The sequence below is a fragment of the Perca fluviatilis genome, chromosome 22, assembly GCF_010015445.1.
Source record: "Perca fluviatilis chromosome 22, GENO_Pfluv_1.0, whole genome shotgun sequence".
Lineage (NCBI taxonomy): Eukaryota > Metazoa > Chordata > Actinopteri > Perciformes > Percidae > Perca > Perca fluviatilis.
Genome location: NC_053133.1, coordinates 4,654,192 through 4,677,675, shown reverse-complemented (window position 1 = coordinate 4,677,675; position 23,484 = coordinate 4,654,192). Strand labels below are relative to the sequence as shown.

At 41.2% G+C, this 23,484-nt stretch overlaps 1 protein-coding gene across 4 annotated transcripts in view; it reads right to left on the bottom strand.

The window, feature by feature from the left end:
• plppr5b (phospholipid phosphatase related 5b) overlaps window positions 1–23,484 on the bottom strand; it is a 138,179-nt gene that overhangs the window by 79,142 nt on the left and 35,553 nt on the right. For 2 of the 4 annotated variants that reach the window (XM_039789743.1, XM_039789740.1), the window contains exon 3: window positions 11,670–11,858. The exons of 1 other annotated variant lie outside the window; for it this stretch is intronic. In XM_039789743.1, coding sequence (XP_039645677.1) covers window positions 11,670–11,858 — 189 coding nt within the window. Of the gene's footprint in view, window positions 1–11,669; window positions 12,102–23,484 lie in introns of those variants that run through there. One more of the 4 variants, XM_039789742.1, reaches the window with a different exon arrangement.

Sequence of the window (23,484 nt, the reverse complement as noted above, 5' to 3'; positions counted from 1 at the left end):
TGTTTTTAAATATATTTTTCTATAAAAGAAAGACCTTTTTTAAATTCTGTCTCCAAATGTATCAAAGAGTAATACTAAAATGATTGGAGGAAGAATTGTTGGGGAGAAAAAAGGGTTTAAAAAAAAAAGTTTATATTAAGTCAGGTGTAGAAAAACATATTTTGGTATCAGTACAGAAATAGAAAGACTCTGCACTCTCCCTGTTCATATCCTACCTCAAGGGCCGCACTTATAGGGTCACTTGAAGAGAATCTCTGTCTAGACCTTAGATCCACACTACTGTGGTCCCTCTGGGTTCTGTTCTGGGTCCCTTCCACTTTTCCCTCTACACTAAGTCACTTGGCTGATATCCACTAACATGGATTTTCCACAGCTATGCAGATGACACACAACTTATCCTGTCTATTCCCCAGTCTGAAAGACAGGTGATTGAACAAATCTCTGCGTGTCTGGCTGACATCTCTCAGTGGATGTCTGCACACTACCTGAAGCTCAACCTTGACACGACTGAGCGGCTTCTCCCGTCAAGCAGTCAGATATATACATGAATATATATATAGTGATATATATGAATATATAGCAGTGAGCTTGAATTTGTTGGTGAAAACCATGTGTAGCAATATACAGTATAATAATACTGAAGAGGTAACAGCCTGATGCATTGTGATGCATTGGGATATAAAAAAAATTCTAATCATTGACAGGATAATCAGAATTGAATTATGAGCCCAGTGAAGATTCACACCTGTAATAGGAGTGTCAGCTTAATATATGTAATGTTCCATAAACGTAAACAGGTAGTTATTGTCAGCGGTATTTGATGAGTTGGGAAACAGTCTGTGAGAACTGTGTGGAGGCAATCCCAGACCACTTTGTTTTCTGAATATCATGTAACGTCGCTTTAAGAATACATGCTTATATATTTATAAAATGTATAATCCCAAGTTTAATGTTTTACACTTCTAAGATAAATGTTAGTCACGACAGTACAGAGACAATAACTCTAATCTGGATCAAGGGAAGTACATTTCCAGGATACAGTTTTAATTTCCTGACAATGTCCTTCACCTTCCGCTCTCTCTGTGTTGCCGTTCTCAAAGTCCCTTAATATTGTGAAACAACAACAAACTTCCAGCTAGCAAACTACACACTAAAAATGTCAAGTTTTGAAGAATATTTGGACGGTGCAACAAGGCAGGCCTGTTTGGTTCTTTCAGGGAATGATTGTAAAGACTTACAAAGAATATGTTTACGGCATTTCATTTAATATTGTATGTGATGTTTAATTTGTAGGGTGAACGTGTTCCACAAAAAAAAAAAAAAAAGTTCCTTGCCAGAACTATTTTCTCTGCGTCCGGAGCCAAGACGATTGTGATTGGTTTAAAGAATTTTTTCTCCATTTTTGTTTTTCCTCCTATTCCAAAATGTATGTGTGGTGTAGCCAGACCTTACTCCACAGCGCGGTGGAGATAAAGCTGGCAATGTGAGACTAATGCAACTCTAACAGATAACCAGATAAATAAAAATATGCATTAACTTTTGACACAATTGTAAAAAACTAAAAGGCCTGTACAGTAGCAGATAGGAGTGATGAACTCATGATCTAATTCTCTTTTACTGTCAATGCTATCATTCTTTATCAATCACAAAGACAGCTGTGTGTTCCTAAATCCACAGGCAGCAGATGAAACAAGATATTTCAGACCTTCCCTGTAATCAAGTGACTGTAATCTTGATCAGGCCAGAAGATATTATCTGCTGTGAGAATGGCTTGTTTATTAAGGGAATACTCTTTCGTAAACACTTCCAAATCAATTCAGCAAACTCATTATGCAGATCATTGTCCCAATTCAATTTAGCATTGAGGAGCATACAGTCGATCTATTAGCTGATAGTTGGAAAAAATACACTCAGAGATTTGTTAAGTTGCATTCGATGTACGTCCAGTGCATTTCATTGCAGTGAGTCAGTCTTGCATTCACTCTGCTTTATAGTTTATCTCACCCTGCCTGTCTATTTTTTACTGTAGCTGGTCATTTCCTTCAGGTTCGCCAACAACCTTAAACACTTAGTCACAACAAAACCTGCCTCACAGCTGCCTTCAATTCTTTTCTATTGCAGTAACTGTGGGTGGAGAGGTGAGCAAGTCTGCCTCTTCTAGAGATTTCTCCTGTCTGGTTGTTTCAGGTCGGCCTCTTTAATTCTGAAAGACTAAAATCAAAATCTAAAGTGTATTACTAATGTTTTAGAGTGCTGAAATGTTTTAGGTGACTGCTTGTCTTTCATCACATCGTCTCTTTTGTCATGTTCCCAGATCTCCGCTGGTAATGCCTACCATCCACTAGAAGACTCTGAACGGACTTTGAAAAGACAATCATCTCACATCTAACGTTAAAGACTGTCATAATATGTAAAGACCAGGGATCTTGCAGGGTCCCACATTGCAAGACTACAACTAAATATGTTTTGAAAAATGTAACCAAGCTAGCTAGCTACTGCTAGCATTAGCTGGTAACTTGAAGGGAAAGTTTTCAGATGTTCTGTTCTGCCGTACATGCAGATGAATGTCTCCAGTACCTGGAGGTCTTTGTTTATCTGCCGGTTAAACTCCCGTTGGATGACTCCCTCTTTAGCGTTTAGCTTAGCCAGCGCCATAGCAACCATAAACAACACTGGCTCTAGCCGTTTCCTACTTCCTGCTTGGTGCTGGAGGGAGCGCACCCATTGGTTGTTGACAATGTTCACATGATTTAACTTCACTACCAAGACTTAAAACTTAGGATAATATCAAACGTGTGATTTCGTCTGAACGTCCAGACGGTAAAAAGACTGACTGGGACTGAGTTTTATGACCATCTTACACCAAACAATGGAGACGACGGGAGCGCCCGACTCTAGCAAGACTCTCAGGATTTCATTCTGATATTGGAAATTAGTCTGCGACGTTGAAATAGCTCGCAAAGTCGTTTGGTGTAAGTTCGGCATTATTTGACAAGTAATTACCAGAATAATCATTTGATGCTGATTGATACAAACTTTTCCAGCAAACAGTGGAGTTTCCTCTTATTTAATTCCTGGGAGTAGAGATGCTGTGTTAGTGTGCTACTGATGCACAGAGAAACGGCGTACAGGCCGATTTGTATCGATTTGACTCTAGAAATCAGCACACAAAATGTTAACAAAGAAAACAAATAAACTAATCAAGAGCACTGCACAAATGCCATATTACGAGAGGAACAGCAATGACATTTCATGATATTTCTTTATGTAGTTATATAAAAAAACAGCACCAGCTATTTTTTTCCAAAGATTGCAAATAAACTCTTTACAGCATTTTGTATTTCCTCAAGTGGCCATTTATTTAGTCAGGCAGGTGTTCACACTTTCTCAGAAATAGCAGCCGTAAACACAGCAAACTACTCAATGACCCAATAACGTTAGCGAGACTGCTATACTGCTTTTGCTAGCTGTCAAAATGAGTAAAACGCAAGCAGAAAGCAAAAATATGAATGAGGTAAGCGTGACTCACAATGTATGGAATCTCATAATTAATTAAATGAATTCATAAACAAGACCTTTGCAAAGTCAAAATGATCCGACAGTAAAATTTGAAGCGCTGCCATTTAGTTTTTTAGCGTTTGACAGGCTTACTGCGACAATTCAAAAAGAATATTTAAAAAATAGATCACGGGTGTCCATTGTAATATATTCTGTTGACACCATTCATTTTTGGACCTTTTCCAATCACAGATCCTGGGCACCTTAGAATTGTCCTGTTTACTACTGACCTGTAGAAGTTGCTGTGCCAAAATATGCCAATAAAAATTAGAAAATCTAAACAACCTTTTCAGGAAGCAGCCCTTCCATATTTTAACCCCACATCAGATTAAGACGTTATGTTTCTGAAGTCATGCAAGTGTTTTTCCGCTGTAGAGAAGGCACACAGAAATCTGTACATGACTCGTAAAGAAAATTCTAAATACGAGGAAACTGGCGAATGCTACAAACAACTTCAATCTCTCGTATGTGCTTTGGCAAACGGCACCAAAAAAGAAAATAACAAATAGGGCCAAATACTGTAATTAGTTGTGTTTTTAACCATGTCTCAGCGTTTTCTGATGGATTTTCCTTTCAGTAGCCGGGTGCTGCAGGCTGAGGCTTTCTGCCAAACTCTGTGTTGTGCAGATGCACATCCATCTTCATGGCACTTTTATTCTTGGAAAGGAAATAAGTTTACTGAGAACAGTGGGAGCCAATGTGCTGTAACACACTTCAATCCTTGCTTTTTATGTCTTCCCAGAGTGGAGCTGAAGATCTATGTCAACACCCTGTTGTCTTCTACACCTCTCACATCTTGGATGACGTGGGTAATTAGGAATTTGTGGATGTTTGTTTGTCTCTCAGTTGTTACTCAGTTTGTCCTGAAAGCTGCTGATGCAGTTAATAAGAACACCAGGGGAATGATGCATGTTGGGAAAAGGCTGATTGCTTGGCCTCCAGTGTTGCTGCTTGCGGCTTTCTCCACAAATGCTCATCCAAACAAATTGACAATCAACACTGCGCTTCCTTGGGTCCTGAGCAATACACCTGCCATGACATAGTTGAATCCCCTAGCAATGATAGTCGCTTGCTAACAGCTATCTATTTGGGACCAAGCTATTTCCAGGAACAAAACTGTTATTTCCAAAAGGTACATCGCTGATGATTAAAATGTTTACTTTGCTACAATGTAACATCTCCGGTCTTACTTTCTTCATCTGTTCTTGAATGTACTGTAGCGAGCAAAAGAGAGAGAGCTGTACCCAGCATGCCATTTGGTGGAGTTAAAATTGGGGTGCCCACTCAATACACTACACAGCCCTGAAGCCCTGCCCCCCACAGCTGAACACAGCGGTCCCTTAGTTTTTCAACTGTTATTGTGCTGTGTTCATGCTGAGCTTAGTTTCACAGTTTATTATTTATTAATATTGAATGTGTCGCGTTTACAACTTGCACCAAACGGACACTGCACGTCACTGGGTACCCAGCAATACACCTGCCAAGTGTAAAGTACATTAGATGAACGGTTCTTGAGATATTCGGATGACCGAAACACTCACACACACACACACACACACACACAGATTCCTGGCTTTATAGTTAGATGAAGTACACTGGTATAAGTACTTGAATACTTGTGCGCCCAGTGGCGCCTAGTTGCACCTGTGGTCAGGATTAATTTCTTAACATCAATGTGCAGAAAAGCCTTCTTATGCAGACTAGGAGGAAGGAGGAAGAGTGTATCTAGAGCACCAAAGCCACCCTGGACCATCCCTGAACATGATTTATGTGTGAATAAGTCATCAGAACAAAATCTGTCTAAAAGCCATGTGTGTAACATCACACACAGCATTGGTGACCAAAATGTTCTTTTCCTTCTTGGAAGCACTTCCATGTAAACAGACTGGCCTGGCTTCCAACCACAGACATGTAATAAGTAATGTACTGGGAAAACTGACAAGTAACTTCTCACAGGTCTACTGGGTTTCCTACCCAACCTACACAATGTGTCTTGTCACGTCTGCCTCAAAAGCAGCCCGACCACAGCTGGGGATGCTACCGGTTCCACAGATAATTCCATGACTCTTCAAGCTGCCAATCATGTGTGTCACTCTTTTACTTGGGGATTCTGAAAGCAAATACTCAAGACTGCTGAGGGCTTTTCTGATCCAAGGGGAACGTCCGGGAACAAGGATGTGTCATCTGTCAAAAAGAGGCTTGTAATGACACTGGGGGGAAATGGTGAGATACATGTTGAGAATAAAGTTGGAATGAACGGTACAAAATCTGCAAATGCATATGGAGGATACGTTTGCGTCACTGGGTGGCTGTATTCAGTTGTTGCATAATGTAAGGAGCTCATCGGCAGTGTGTGGTGTGTAAACTGTAGTAGGAATGAACGTATGTCAGTGACCTGGTTATCATGCGCGTCAGTCTAAAGGGTGATTTATGCTTCTGCGTTAAATCTTCGCCGCGGCTACGTACGTAGGTACTTTGGCGGTACCGACCCTGCGGTGTAGCCTGACGTGCACGTCTCGAAAAATGTAACTACACGCCATGGGGACGGAATTTGCTCGGCCGTGGCTTGGTAGCGTTTCCTGGTTCTCCTTGATGTCATGTCAACAACATGACATCATGACATTCTCCTGCTCCAGATTTCCCACCGTGGTCAGAAAACACAGGGGAGACACTTTGTTTCTCCCACTAATACTCTAGAGTCACTACTCACTCTGAAGATAATCACCATCACTCTCTCACTCGCTCTACCACACACACACACACACACACACACACACACACACACACACACACACAACACACAGGGCCAGCATGTGTGTGTACACATGCTGGCCCTGCAATTCTCATAAAGAGATTGATTCACACACCAACACACAGGTTTAAACTTCAGGCCACTTATGTAGGCTACAGAGAAAGCTGTGCGTGGAGCCTCCACAGAAACCATAAATCAAGTTTAAGTCAGACTGTGAAGTCTTTTAACGTGAATTCTAATAGTGGCCTAATCCCTTATTCACCTATCAAAGAGGCGTTTATTTTAAATGTCGCCACTCTCATTTTCTCGTCTCTGCAGTTGGCGTTCTAACTCAACACTTCCTGCGCGGAGGTGTCACATTAAACACCTGCCAGTGGCTCCAAGGGTAAGAGTCTTCCTGCTCCTGGTAGACGTTTCATTTTCCAGCCTTTAATCTGCATAAAGTGTTGAGTTTTATTGACAGTGACTGAACAGCACTCTAAACAGACAGCAGAGTAGAAGTGCTCGTAATTAGTGAATGAAAACAGTATTTCTGTTAAGAGAGGAGAAACTCAGAGCAAAACTGAATACTCGGGGCAAATTTGAAGCAATAATAACGCTTCAAATGTTAATCAACCATTTCAATCAAAGTTACAATCTCAAAAATCCCCGTTTCGTTTTTTCTGGCGCCAACTATGGCGATAAGCAGTAATCCTCCCCAGGGATGGAACCACATAACCTGACTCCGCCAACTTTCCGTTGGAGAACTTTTGGGAAGGGGCGAAAATACTGGTCTATCACCACCTATGTTGGTGATGGACGGGCCAAATCAACCAATTAGATCAAACTCTTGCCGAAATCAGTCGGGAGAAGAGCAAAAACATCTTTTCCTCCGAGAAAAGCCTCCAGTGCCGTTTTTTGCTCTTCTTTCAATGAAGGAATACTTTCTAATTCGGATAAAACTCGCGCGATAGCTACGCTCATCTCCTCTGTGGAAGCCGCCACATTGTTTAGACTGAACAGTCGCTTCTCGTTGCGTCACACCTAAACCCGCCTCAAAACCAACGCTGATTAGTCGGTTGTTTGGCGAACGGCTCCAAATGTTCTCTATCTCAAGATGCCAGACTGATCTGCGAGTGGAAAACTGGAGCTTGCGAGATCAGGACGGTCTCACACGGCTAGGAACCACACACTCAACTCACGATTCCATTCGATTCACGTTTTTAAAAGGAGAACTCTGGCCAATTTTTACGTTAATCCTGATGTTAGAAATCGTCACAAAACACTTTTTTTCCCCACGTCTTGTGCTCACCAACTCTGCGTGTCATGGTCATAAGAAAAGTTGCATTTCACGTTTTATTCTTAAAACGTTGTCACATTTGAGGACCATTTATCACATGTCAACTGCTTCATCAACATCATCTTCCTATTATTTATTTATTTCGTCATTGTAGAAATGATATTAAAAACAAACACCATCTGCCTCCGGCTGCAGACCTGAGGTGCTGGGAGTTCAAGTCGTGCCACTATCATATACGCAATATGATTTATTAAGCTGTTGTTGTCATGCTTCCCTGTGATTGGCTCAGCTGTTCCAGAGCAATTACTAATTACCACATCCTGATGTATATTCCACTTCACCCACAAATGTAGAGCTGTCTGCTGCTGCACACGTGAGCCAAAATAGCAGACGTTGTCCATAGGCCCAATTAGACGCAGCGTTCTAACGAAATACTTTCTGTTGTTTTCCTCTGACCTACTCTCGATTTCAGCAGGGAAACACGCCATCTGCTCTGTACCATGGAAATCTCACATCCACATCTATTTCTCATCATACTTTCTATATATTTTTTTTCCATTTTTTTCTTTTTCAATGTCTATTTTTCTTATTCTGTTGTTTGAATTTATGAGCTGCTGCAACAAGGGAATTCCCCCAATGTGGGATCAATAAAGTATATCTGATCTTATTGTATCCACACTACACGCTGAAGACCCTGTCAGTCTGAATGACTTAATTACATCAAAGACAAGTAGTATACAGTAGTATACAGTGTAATGAAGCCTGCCATCAAAGAGAAACCCCTGGAGCAGCAGAGGAGATAGAAAGAAACGTAAGCTGCTAAATATGGTTGAATATAATATTGCAGCGTTGAGACTGTGTGCTGTGTGACATGCCAGGATGCGCTGTGTTCAGTGTGTGAGTGAGAGTGTGTATGTGTGTGTGCGTGTGTAAACACTGCGCTGTCCGCTTCAGACCAGCTACTGCAGGGGTAATCACTGCACTTAACTTTGCGCTGCACCCCTGTTGGCTGCATATTTATGAGTTCATTACACAATCAGCCGGTAATTGGCGGAGCTAATGAAAGAGCAGTGAAACACAACAAAAGCATCTTTCATCCAGGGGCCAGGGAGTTATAATGGCGAGGTAAGGACGTCCCTGCTGTCCATGTTAAAGCTAATCCTGGTGATTAGAATATGAACAAAGATCAGGTGAAAATAACAGGAGTATATAAGCAGGGAGAAAAATAATCCCATCAGGGAGTATTCGAGACCAAGTCATGTTGGATTGCTCCACTCTGAATAGACCCAATCGACACTGATACACAGGGAGGTTTCATGGTTGATCTTTCTGTCTGAGCTATGACACGGCACGTCAGTCTCTATGCTATTTAAATGTAATGTTGTCGTTTTCACGGTGCATTCAGACCAAAAAAAAAGCAATCCGGCGATTTGCCGCAGGGGTTGTGCGGCGGAGGGAGTGTCAATGAAACGGCCCATTTGTGTGACGTCCTGTTGTGTTCTTTAACCCCCCCCGACCCCCTCAATGTAGCACAAGTAGACTTTATATTTCACAGTAACCGTTTTCCGTCAGATCGTTTGTAGATCTCGACGTTTCCGACCGCACATGAAAGCAGCTTCATTTCACAGGAGAGGGAGAGAAAGAAAACAGACGAGCAAGACAAAACAGCACGACGTCTGGTTGCGTTTCTCCAAAAGTTGAGTCGGTCTCAACTTTTCGCTCCCAGGCCCGCTGCGGTTTTTTGCCCCCGCCGCAGCCTAAAACACACTACCCTCATTCAAAACGGATGGAAGGACCTGTGTTTCTGCCGGACCGTCGGGCGGCCGACGCAGGCTGTCTGAACGCAGCCGTACCCCTAATTTTCCACCGGGCGCGTCTGCGCTGCATTGCGGAGGCGGCGCGGCCTTCCGCGAGCAATCGCGGCCATTCAAGTCAATGCTCGATACTACACCAGCCGCCCCACAGCGCGTCCCAGAAGCGTGCGTGAAGCGGCTCTCCACTCTGCTAAAGACACGCGCCAGGAAAACCTAATAGACATCACAGATCCTTTTTATGAAGACAACGCCAAAAAAGAGAAGGCGTGGAGTTTAATTGCAGGAGTGCTTGGAGTGGAAGGCAGATACTAGCTTAATAAACACGGGACTGTTCTGTAATGTTCTTGTAGAGACAATATAATCTCAGAGTCAGGCAGGCAAGACATCACTCTCTCTCTCTCTCTCTCTCTCTCTCTCTCTCTCTCTCTCTTTCTCTCTCCTGGTCTGGTATGGCGCACTGGAACGCAGCACACTTCGGGGTTAGAATCACAGCCTGGAGCTAAGCTCAGGCTCAAGGTGAGCTGTAATCTACAAGCAAGCTGTGTCTCAAAGTAACTAATCTATGTTCGTATATTAAAAATGCCTTATATGACTATGTAAAGTGTGAAAGATGAGCCTTTTTTTTTAGCTTTGGCTTCCTGGACCGCAAACTCCGCTCTCATCAACATCATTTCCAACAGCAGCAGCAGCAGCAGCAGCTGTGATGAAGCCAGAGTACTCTCACCTGCTCGGCAGACAGACACAGGTAGAGGCGAGCTGGTGAACACGGTGCACGCGTTTAGCAGCTAAAGAGACAGAAGACGAGTTGGTGGAGAGCAGACACAGCTGAAAGACAGAGAATTTTGGACTCCCATTCATCAGGTGGACCTCCTAATGAATCCTCACGTCGCTGTGTGCCTGCTGGGTGTATAAATAGGCTCAAACATTCACCCACATCAATTTATGTTAATGTTGTGTTCACAGCTCGTTACGCTGCCCCCAAGCGGCCAGGAAAAAAAATCTAATGAATACAACTTTTAAAAACCACCACGACAGCAATTACTCAATATTCATCCATATTCCCTCAGAGACAGCTTGTTAATTGTTGTTAATGAGCGATGGCAAAGTCCACTGTGTCTCTCAACGAGATGTTGGACATTATATCACGGGGCAAAGATCAGGTCACAAGAAATCTACATGGAGGCTGAATCAGGACGAACGATGGTGTTTTAAACGTCGAGGCAGCGCTGCGACTGTCGACGTCAAGGTACCTAACCCTAACCATTGCCTAATCCTAGCGTTGCCCGGAAAACGACGTTGGGGGCTTAAAACACCAAACACCAATCAGGACAATACCCCCCACCCCTCCCTCCCCCGAGATGTCGGCTAACTCTTCATCAGATTGACCGCCAGTCGTCTCTCGTTTTGCATTGTGAAGAGATCAATCGCTACAGATGAACAGGTAGCTTTCACGTTTGATCTCATTTGATGAGTTCTTACAAGGCCGCCTGTAAATGCCTGCCCAAATGTGATCTTGCCATTTCTGACATCAGCAGCAATCTATAAGTAGATGCTATAAAAACAATGATATCATAATCACTCAGGATAATATTTAGTCTGATGGCAGTTAACATCGGATTAGCAGGTAGCGTTCACATTTGACGCGAATGTGACATTTTAAATGTGGTTCTTGGCAGTTTCTGCATGGTAATTGGCAACAAAACATGGGGCAGGGGGGGGGAGGTTGTGCCCTGAGGAAAAACATATGTTTTGGTTCTTACTTCTTATTGGATTTTGTGTGTATGTGTTTTTTAATCAATACAATCTAGGGCTGTAACTTACGAATGTTTTATATCTCAATACATTTATTAATTGTTCTATACACTGTCATGACATTGTGAAAGTGTCATCACAAGAGCCTAGAACACCCCAGTGAAGTCTATAAAGGGCTTATTTTGTGCAGCGGTCCAAAAGCCCCAAAAGGTAGAGTTAACAGTGATATCAAACAGAGACAAGCAGCAGACGCTCCCATTGGAGAGGCTGCAACCAGAGAATGGCATCACAAATGACCCAAATAATGAATCAATTATTCAAATTGTTGGCAATTTGACTCATTGTATTAATCAACTTATAATTCAGTGCTACAGTGATCAAACATGATGTGATAATGTTCCAGAAATCATTTGAAAACCATAGCTAGAAAGAAATGATGGAGATGAGATGAATGCTCATCGGTGAGCCTACAGGTCTGACGGCTGAAGTTTTTGCAGATGGAGTGGGCACTCACCAGCAGCGTGGGCAGCCCGGCCACCAGGGCGTACAGCAGGACGGGCGGGACGGCGCTGCTGTCCTCCGGCCCCAGGTAGGGCTTGGTGTACGTGGTGTCGTAGCAGAAGAAGCCCTGCACGTGCACGCTGAAGGTGTCGGTGTACTCAAAGTAGTAGGCCAGCATGACGGTCCCGGCCATGATCACCAGCTGGAAGTACAGCATGATGCAGACAGAGAGCGAGAGACATTTAATTAGAACAAAGCCTTTTCTCTCTCCCACTCTCCCTCTCTCGCTCCTACCCAGCCTCCCCGGCGGCGCCGACTCCCGCTGCCCGGCACATGACGGCTCGGCTGCGCGCGTTCAGCCGCTCGCTGACTGTGGTGGAGGCTCGCTCGCTCGCCCTGGCTTACTCTGCTCGCTGCTGCGGCGACTACCGTTACACACTCTCTCTGTGTGTGTGTGTGTGTGTGTGTGTGAGAGAGCGAGTGAGGGAGGGAGGGGGGGAGAGAGAGAGAGAGAGAGAGAGAGAGAGAGAGAGGGAGGGAGGGACAGAGCGAGAGAGGGAGGGAGAGAGAGAGAGGGAGGAAGGGAGGGAGAGCCAGCGGGCGTATGAGGGTGTGTAAAGCATGAAAAAGGTTGAGGAGGCTTTTGCGACCCTCCTCTATATATGTGTGTGTGTGTGTGTGTGTGTGTGTGTGTGTGTGTGTGTGTGTGTGTGTGTGTGTGTGTGTTGTGCAAGAAAGAGAGACAGATTAGAGGTAAGCAAATAGGAGAATTGACAGGTCATCTTTGTCTGCTTGTGTGTGTGCGCGTGCGTGCGTGCGTGCGTGCGTGCGTGTGTGTGTGTGAGTGAGTGCGTGTGTGGGTGTGTTTGCGTATGTGTGTGTGTGTGCGTGCGCACCAAGACATGCATCGCCATATTTAACTAATTCAGGAGCAGAAAGGAGAAAAGCAGAAGGAGAGGATGTAAGGGTGTAAAAGAGAGATAGAGATGGAGAGAATGAGAGGGGAGGGGAAGGAGAGAGCTGTAGACGACATGTGTCTCGACCACTAGCAGAGGCTGGAGCTCTAAACTCAGACCACATTTCATCTGAGAAATGAGTCAATACATAAAAGTGAATGAGCAGAAGCCACATGATGTCACTGCCATTGATTTGGATTGAAGTAAAAAGCATCTGTAACAGGTTGCAAGCTATTGCTTGTAGGCAGTGATGTGAAGTGTTCGGATACTTCACCCAAGCCAAAATGGCTCATTCCAATGTAAAAATACTTAACATTATAATCCTTATCAGTAGGGAACGACCGTTACTGGTTTTTCAAGGCCAATACCGATTATTAGTAGTTAATGAAACTTATAATATTATTAATATTAAGTTAATATTTGGAACCGATGCATGTACAGTGAAAATGAAGAACTTTAAGTCAAAATTACAATTTTGGAATGTTACAAACTCCAACACAAAACTTTGTTTAAATGCTTTCAGCAATTATTTAATAAATGAGAAACTTAAACCATAATACCCAGTAAAAGATAGTCAGATAGTGTTGTGGGGGAGGGGGGGGGGGAGACATTCAATCAGACTCAGTGGTGAGTGAAACCGAAGCGGGACAGACGCAGAGCTGTAGCCGAGCCAAAGTAGACCACTTTTTAATTCATCAACTTTATCGGTCATCAGGCAAATAAAACGCAGATACAGATTAAAAACGGCCCGATAATCAGCTAGGGTCCCCTAATACTGTATCTGAAGTCTCTTTTATATAGAGCTTAGTGGTCCCCTAATACTGTATCTGAAGTCTTTTTTATATAGACATTAGTGGTCCCCTAATACTGTATCTGAAGTCTCTTTTATATAGACCTTAGTGGTCCCCTAATACTGTATCTGAAGTCTCTTTTATATAGACATTAGTGGTCCCCTAATACTGTATCTGAAGTCTCTTTTATATAGACCTTAGTGGTCCCCTAATACTGTATCTGAAGTCTCTTTTATATAGACCTTAGTGGTCCCCTAATACTGTATCTGAAGTCTTTTTTATATAGGCCTTAGTGGTTCCTGATACTGTATCTGAAGTCTCTTTTATATAGGCCTTAGTGGTCCCCTAATACTGTATCTGAAGTCTCTTTTATATAGACCTTAGTGGTCCCCTAATACTGTATCTGAAGTCTCTTTTATATAGACCTTAGTGGTCCCCTAATACTGTATCTGAAGTCTCTTTTATATAGACCTTAGTGGTCCCCTGATACTGTATCTGAAGTCTCTTTTATATAGACCTTAGTGGTCCCCTAATACTGTATCTGAAGTCTTTTTACACATGGCCTTTGTGGTCCCCTAATACTGTATCTGAAGTCTCTTTTATATAAACCTTAGTGGTCCCCTAATCTGTATCTGAAGTCTCTTTTATATAGGCCTCAGTGGTCCCCTAATACTGTATCTGAAGTCTCTTTTATATAGACCTTAGTGGTCCCCTAATACTGTATCTGAAGTCTCTTTTATATAGACCTTAGTGGTCCCCTAATACTGTATCTGAAGTCTCTTTTATATAGGCCTTAGTGGTCCCCTAATACTGTATCTGAAGTCTCTTTTATATAGACCTTAGTGGTCCCCTAATACTGTATCTGAAGTCTCTTTTATATAGACCTTAGTGGTCCCCTAATACTGTATCTGAAGTCTCTTTCCCGAAATGCAGCCTTGGTGCAGAACTACAGCCACTAGAGCCAGTCCCACAATGAGCTTTCCTTCGGATGTGCCATTTCTGTGTCTGTAGCTATTGAGGAGAAAAGAGGGGGGGGGGGGACGAGGTGGAGGGTGGGGGTGTGGCCTTGACCAACTGCCATGCTTCGCTCGGTAGCAAGCCAAGATGTCTCTCTCTTTCTCATGGGTGGGCCAAATTCTCTGGGGGGGCAAAGCAGAGAAAGGGGAGGTAACCTTGCTCCTGATGACCTCATAAGGAGAAGATTCCTGATTGGCCCATCTGAGCTTTCATTTTCTCAAAGGCAGAGCAGGATACCCAGGGCTCGGTTTACACCTATCACCATTTCTAGCCACTGGGGGACCATAGGCAGGCTGGGGGAACTCATATTAATGTTAAAAAAACCTCATAAAGTGAATTTTTCATGCCATGGGACCTTTAAGTTCAAACTTTAAAGGAGTAACACCACTGCTGTGAGACACAGTGTCTCCGACAGTCACACAGTGTTACCTATTAAAGAAAAGGGAAAATATTGTATTGTTTAGTGTGAGTTTTCACACCAAAATATCTGCTGCTGGATAACGTGTAAAAAAAGAATAAAGTTTTGATTTTCTCTTGTGGGGCTTGTGTAGGGCAGTGTGTTGCGTGGCGGCTGCGTGGCGTTTTCTATGTCTTTGAACACCAGAAACGTGTCGGACGCGGCGCTGCTGCTGTTTGTACACATGTATGTTTCCCATTGATTAAATGCAGTAGTATACTTCATGTTAAACATAAATATATACTGATTTGATTACAGCAAAGATAACGTCAGCAGTATTGACGGCAAAATAGGCGATAGAATATTTCCTTCTGTACTGACAGGTGCAATATTTGAAAATCGATTATTATAATTTTTTTAAATTACATTTATATCTGCATTTATGTCAAAACCTAAAGACTTTCAAACATCAAAATGTCATGTATTAATATGTATTTGTGTCGGGTCATTATACACTAGTGAAGCACAAAGGGAGACCAGGCAAGAACAACACTTGACCAATATTTTGCTTTCAGTACAATTTTTTTAAATGCCTTTTCCTCTGATGCCACTCATTTCAATTGTTGTGTATAATATTCCTTGCCAGAGAGTTTCCAGAGAAGAGCAAACTGGGGCTGTTATCCATGCACCCTGCAATAGAATGACTTTTATGTTCATTTTTTGCTGTACTTTCAAAAAGGTACTATTTTGACGGTTTGCATTCTTTAATAATTCTGTCGTACATTTCCACTTCCTGCTGGAACGGTTGTATTATGTTCAATGCCAACTGCTGGCTCTATAGTTGTTCATATGTTCTTCTTTATCTATGCTCCTTCCATTGCTGCAGCGACCCCATTTCCCCACATGGATCATTGAAGCCTCATCTTATTTCATACTCCACTCTGTCTTTTTCTCCAGCACCAGAGATCACAAACGTAATTTACAGGGGGAACGGGGGGGGTCAAAACGGAGACATTTGCATCATAACTTTTTACGATATATTTTATTAATTTTAAACAAACAACAAACCAACAAGCCCAGCTATTACCAACATACAAAACAGGGGGAAATCATTCACACACACAAATTGCGCACCACATGTTACATCACATAACCTACATTATTGTTTACAACAAAACACACATAAAAAAAAGGGGGGGTGGGAAATTTCAAAAGAGTTTATGACTTATTGGTGAAGACAAAATGTGGTCTCCCACCCTGCAGCAAACCAGCTTGCATCATAACTTGACGCAGAAAAGGCACAAATTGTTGCCGAAAAATTCACCAGAACGCAGAAAATGAACGGTTTGAAATGCTCAAAATTTCCCAAAGTTACGCCCTTGCCAGAGATGCACGTTTGCGCTTCACTGACACGCTGAAATCCATAAGCGAAGGCTGTCAGAGGAGACGGACAGAGATGGAGATGCAGAGGCTGTGTGGTGTCAGGTAGGTACGCGTTGACAGCTCGGAGTAATGGCTGCCATTACTGTGTCACTCTGTCATCACTCCCCCCATTTGAATACTAACAAGGCCAAATCTATATGCTGCTGGCTTCCTGCTCAAACGCACAAGAAAGACGTCTAATGATGCATTTTCCCTATAATAATAGCATGAGAAAGTGGTTAATTACAGTATGCATACATTATGAATCCAGTCATATCAGAGTGACAGCTGTAGAATGAACCATAAACCCTGCTGTTCAGGAAATGAATCCAATACCTTACAATACCCCGTGAGGAAACATTTCCAGGATGCATTTAAACATTCAGGGAATGATCTCTTTCATTATGCGGTTTGGAAGGCATTCAATGATTATTACCAGGGGATTAAGTGGAAAACAGATGGTATGATAATCAATATGAATACATTCCCTTATATCTCCACAGTCTTCGCTCAGATCATTATTGCAATAACTGAGGAGATGTTTACAGTAGCTACGCTTCCATCCAAATGTAGCGTAAAGTTGAACTGAATTTTCAGAAAATCTGTAAATGAAAAAGTAAATGTACGTGTTTCACTTCCAATAAAAGTTGACATTAGTTTTGCAGGTATTTAGTTATTGACCAAAGTATGGGACAAATTCAATTTTTGGCCTGATCAAGGCGCTAGATGACATGTCACGATGTTGAATGTGTGAAGAATGACATGTCTGTCAGCAGACACAGGAAGCCAGGATGAATAGATTCTTTTTTTGTAATCATTGTATTGTAATATTGACTTAAGTGACAAGCCAGACCCACATCCAGATGTTGGGTCTGGCTCAATTGGCTCAATCCGAGGGGCGGGATAAACGGTTGTCTTTCAAATTCCCTCTGCACACAATAAGATAGCGCTACAACCAATCAGAGCAACGAAGAAGGTAGAGGAGCTAGTTGATAGATTCAACTTTAAACTCCGAACACATCTTCCTTCATTAACAATGACTTCAGTGTCGTTCTTTGTTCTTTTCTCAAAGAAAAGCTTAACTCCAAGTCTTCCAGAAGACCGCTGTCTCCAGCAGCAGCAGCCATAAGCCCCGCCCACCGACTCTATACACGATGTGATTGGCCTGACCGGAGTTTGGTTTTTCCAGCTCGCAAGCCAACGGAGAGAGTGCCTCATTGTTATCGTTGCTGAATAGAGCTTTGCCATTTTAGGGATGTTGGGTCTAAAACGACATTTGCAGGCTGTGACACCTGTGTCACTTCATACATCAGCCTGCTGGGAACCATGCTGCACATTGTACACAGTTCCAGGGCAGCTTATTGTTTCCAGGACACTTTGTCATGTCTATGGCTGCATATTTCCATTAAAAAAAATTCTTGCGGAATCCATATGCATAATAATATTAAACCTACATATATTTACATTATAGGTAAAAAGCCCCAAGCATATGTTTTGCACACACAGATGCACAAATGTCTACACATATGCAATGTGTGTGCTATTTCTTACAAACACACCCACACACGGGATCAATCATGCAGAAAGGAGGCTCCTAATCCAGCCAATCAGAGAGCAGTTCATGGAAGCAGTGGTGAGTGTGTGAACACAGTGGAGTCCTCTGTGGACCTATCTGTCCATCTGTCACTTTCCTGCTCATCCTATGAGGAGTGCCAGAGTCGCTGCTCTACTGCTGAGGCACATCATGGTACACATGCAGCATTTGATACAGGGTCAGAATTCTACTAGACAAAAGCAAACAAGGAAATCGGTTACTTTCAAGGGTAATTCTAGCAAAGAGACTTGTTGTCTGTGACAGCCTGATGTTTCATGTGTCTCTACCTCTTATTACATTGGACTCCCATGTTGGACTTCCATGTTGTATGGCTGAATGTTGGATTATTGACAACCAAGGAGAGAGCAACAGGGACAATTTTGTATTATATCAAATATTTTATCAAAAGTGTTGCGAAAAGTATGCAATATGTAGTTTATATTGTGGAGCGCTGCGTCCCGTCCGTTGGCTGTGTGGCTTAGTTGTGTTTGATTTAGAGCCCGCTTGAAACGCTGTAATGATCATCATTTCATTGGCCAGTTACCGTGCCACTTGCACAGGTTAGTGCACGTCAGTGCACGGGGGCCACTACGTGACTATGCAGCGTACCACGGGGCCACTACGTGACAAACCCTATGGAGCGTACCACGTGTGTGCATATTTCAACAGAGTGACAATGTAAGTGAAGAAATAGAGACAAAAAACCCAGAACAAATCAAAGAAGCGAAAGAAAGCTTTTGTACTGTTCTCTTTATAAATTTGATACTGTACAACTAGTACATGTCCTGTTCTCTTTATTTATACATTTTATACTGTGCAACTAGTAAAACATGTCCTGTTCCCTTTATTTATATATTTTATACTGTCCAACTAGTACAACATGTCCTGTTCTCTTTATTTATACATTTTATACTGTCCAACTAGTACAACATGTCCTGTTCTCTTTATTTATACATTTTATACTGTGCAACTAGTACAACATGTCCTGTTCTCTTTATTTATACATTTTATACTGTCCAACTAGTACAACATGTCCTGTTCTCTTTATTTATACATTTTATACTGTCCAACTAGTACAACATGTCCTGTTCTCTTTATTTATACATTTTATACTGTCCAACCAGTAGAACATGTCCTGTTCTCTTTATTTATACATTTTATACTGTCCAACTAGTACAACATGTTCTGTAGACATGGTCCTTATTTATTTTTTCATGTTGGACCAGTCCAATATGACTGTCAGTTGAAATAAACCTTTTGTTGTATTTGTTATGAATCTATTTTGATGCGGTTTTCCATAATATTTGTAATTTTAAATATTATTATTATTATTATTATTATTATTATTATTATTATTTTATACTGTACAACTAGTACAACATGTCCTGTTCTCTTTATTTATACATTTTATACTGTCCAACTAGTAAAACATGTCCTGTTCTCTTTATTTATATATTTTATACTGTCCAACCAGTAGAACATGTCCTGTTCTCTTTATTTATATATTTTATACTGTCCAACCAGTAAAACATGTCCTGTTCTCTTTATTTATATATTTTATACTGTCCAACCAGTAGAACATGTCCTGTTCTCTTTATTTATATATTTTATACTGTCCAACCAGTAGAACATGTCCTGTTCTCTTTATTTATATATTTTATACTGTCCAACCAGTAGGACATGTCCTGTTCTCTTTATTTATTTATTTTATACTGTCCAACCAGTAAAACATGTCCTGTTCTCTTTATTTATATATTTTATACTGTCCAACCAGTAAAACATGTCCTGTTCTCTTTATTTATTTATTTTATACTGTCCAACCAGTAGAACATGTCCTGTTCTCTTTATTTATATATTTTATACTGTCCAACCAGTAGAACATGTCCTGTTCTCTTTATTTATTTATTTTATACTGTCCAACCAGTAGGACATGTCCTGTTCTCTTTATTTATATATTTTATACTGTCCAACCAGTAAAACATGTCCTGTTCTCTTTATTTATATATTTTATACTGTCCAACCAGTACAACATGTCCTGTTCTCTTTATTTATATATTTTATACTGTCCAACCAGTAGAACATGTCCTGTTCTCTTTATTTATATATTTTATACTGTCCAACCAGTAGGACATGTCCTGTTCTCTTTATTTATTTATTTTATACTGTCCAACCAGTAGAACATGTCCTGTTCTCTTTATTTATTTATTTTATACTGTCCAACCAGTAAAACATGTCCTGTTCTCTTTATTTATATATTTTATACTGTCCAACCAGTAAAACATGTCCTGTTCTCTTTATTTATTTATTTTATACTGTCCAACCAGTAAAACATGTCCTGTTCTCTTTATTTATATATTTTATACTGTCCAACCAGTAGAACATGTCCTGTTCTCTTTATTTATATATTTTATACTGTCCAACCAGTAAACCATGTCCTGTTCTGTAGACATGGTCCTTATTTATTTTTTCATGTTGGACCAGTCCAATATGACTGTCAGTTGAAATAAACCTTTTGTTGTATTTGTTATGAATCTATTTTGATGCGGTTTTCCATAATATTTGTAATTTTAAATATTATTATTATTATTATTATTATTATTTTATACTGTACAACTAGTACATGTCCTGTTCTCTTTATTTATATATTTTATACTGTATAACCAGTACAACATGTCCTGTTCTCTTTATTTATACATTTTATACTGTACAACTAGTAAAACATGTCCTGTTCTCTTTATTTGCAGTATATATTTTATACTGTCCAACCAGTAGAACATGTCCTGTTCTCTTTATTTATATATTTTATACTGTACAACCAGTACAACATGTCCTGTTCTCTTTATTTATATATTTTATACTGTACAACCAGTAAAACATGTCCTGTTCTCTTTATTTATATATGTTATACTGTCCAACCAGTAGAACATGTCCTGTTCTCTTTATTTATTTATTTTATACTGTCCAACCAGTAAAACATGTCCTGTTCTGTAGACATGGTCCTTATTTATTTTTTCATGTTGGACCAGTCCAATATGACTGTCAGTTGAAATAAACCTTTTGTTGTATTTGTTATGAATCTATTTTGATGCGGTTTTCCATAATATTTGTAATTTTAAATATGTTTAAAATATCGAAATTAATATTGCTATCGCACTATTCATAATCAATATCATAATATTCATAATCAATATTGCAATATTCATAATTAATATCGCAATATCACATTTTGTCAATATCGTGCAACCCTATAGTAGATGTGCAAAGTATTTTTTCTGTACTGATTTATCTGATGTATGCCAGTATCCAATATGTTTATTCAATACATACACAGGTCAAAGTATGCAGACAAACTACGATGCATGCCCCCCAATGACGCCAATCAGAGGCCGCACTTTATGACGCAGTCTGGAGCACGTCCCAGGACAACTCTGTCGACGTCACGGTCACAGTATGGTGGATTTCATTTGGAAAACAACAGAAGAAACTGTACCAAAAACATGGACTTTTATAAAGCAGCAGCCTATAATATCAGAAGAGTCGTGAAGGAGGCACAAGGTACTAAAGGAAGAAAGGGAAACTACAACTCCAAGAGGGCCATCACAGAAGCATGTGGCAAGGTCCAAGAACTAGGACCGATGACAGTAGTGATGAAGTGCGTTTAACGTCTGGTCAAGGACTACATCTGCTCCTCATTACCCAGCACAATGGACCCATTAAAGTTTGTCTACCATCCCAACTGATCAACGGAAAGACGCCATAAAACACCCTCCCCACCTGCCTGTCTCACCTGGAAAAGAAAGGAAGCTGTGAGACTGCTCTGTATTGACTCCAGTTCAGCATTTAACACCATAGCTTCCTCCAGGCTCGTCACAAAGCTCTGGGACTATTAAAACTTAAACACCTCACTGTGCATGTGGGTCCTTGACTTCCTGACTTCTAGACTTCCTAACAGATAGACCCCAGGGGGTGAGAGTTGGCGGACAACTTATCCACCCACATCCCTAACACCGAAGCACCCCAGGGCTGTGTTTCGAGTCCCCTGCTGTATTCCCTGTACACACACACACACACACACACACACACACACACACACACACACACACACACACACAACTATGTAGCCACTTTCAACTCCAACGCAATCATCAAGTTTGCTGACGACACAGCTGTGGTGGGCCTGATCATGGACAACAATGAAAAAGGCCTTCCTGAAAGAAGGAGCTCACCCACTGGTGTCAGGGCAACAACCTTCTCATGAATTTCAGCAAGAATAAAGAGAAGATAATGGGCATTTTGTCAAGAAGATGTCAAACTAATAACAACAGGTACTCGGACAGTTTTAAAGTTCCCATGACATGGAGCTCTTTGGATGCTTTTATATAGACCTTAGTGGTCCCCTAATACTGTATCTGAAGTCTCTTTTATATAGGCCTTAGTGGTCCCCTAATACTGTATCTGTAGTCTCTTTTATATAGACCTTAGTGGTCCCCTAATACTGTATCTGAAGTCTCTTTTATATAGATCTTAGTGGTCCCCTAATACTGTATCTGAAGTCTCTTTTATATAGACCTTAGTGGTCCCCTAATACTGTATCTGAAGTCTCTTTTATATGACCTTAGTGGTCCCCTAATACTGTATCTGAAGTCTCTTTTATATAGGCCTTAGTGGTCCCCTAATACTGTATCTGTAGTCTCTTTTATATAGGCCTTAGTGGTCCCCTAATACTGTATCTGAAGTCTCTTTTATATAGATCTTAGTGGTCCCCTAATACTGTATCTGAAGTCTCTTTTATATAGACCTTAGTGGTCCCCTAATACTGTATCTGAAGTGTCTTTTATATAGGCCTTAGTGGTCCCCTAATACTGTATCTGAAGTCTCTTTCCCGAAATTCAGCCTTGGTGCAGAATTACAGCCACCAGAGCCAGTCCCACAATAAGCTTTCCTTAGTATGTGCCATTTCTGTGTCTGTAGCTATTGAGGAGAGAGGGGATCATCGTTTGAAAGCCATGGGTGGGCCAAATTCTCTGGGTGGGCGGGTAACCTTGCTCCTTATGACCTCATAAGGAGCAAGATTCCAGATCGGCCCATCTGAGCTTTCATTTTCTCAAAGGCAGAGCAGCATATTAATGTTAAAAAACCTCATCAAGTGACATTTTCATGCCATGGGACCTTTAAATACCTTGGTGACCACATCAAAGAGGGTCTGACTTGGGCACTACAAGTGCAACTGCAAGTGGTGAGAAACACAAGGCTTTTCACATCAGACGCCTGGGAAAATTCCAGCCATTTATTGCCAGTAATTTGGTCATAAACAACAGAGTCTCTTGCCGTTACTTTGATTTGTCTCACGATTTCTGCATCTGCCTTTACCGACAGAAGTTCCAGAATCATGTTGTCTCTCCAGTTGGACATTTCTGTTACCGTCTTCGTGTAAATGACCCTTCTTCTTCACCCTCGAGTATGTGTATTCTTCTGGTTTAGTGAAACTATTTTTCAAGATTCAAGAAGACGCTGCTGAGATTCAAGATTCCGAGACCTTTATTTTCTTATCGAGTATTGATAGAAAATTGACTTAAGGTTAGGGGCTCTCAAACAACATAAAAACATACACCCATGAAAGACTAGCATAGTATTAGATTAAAAAACAAACA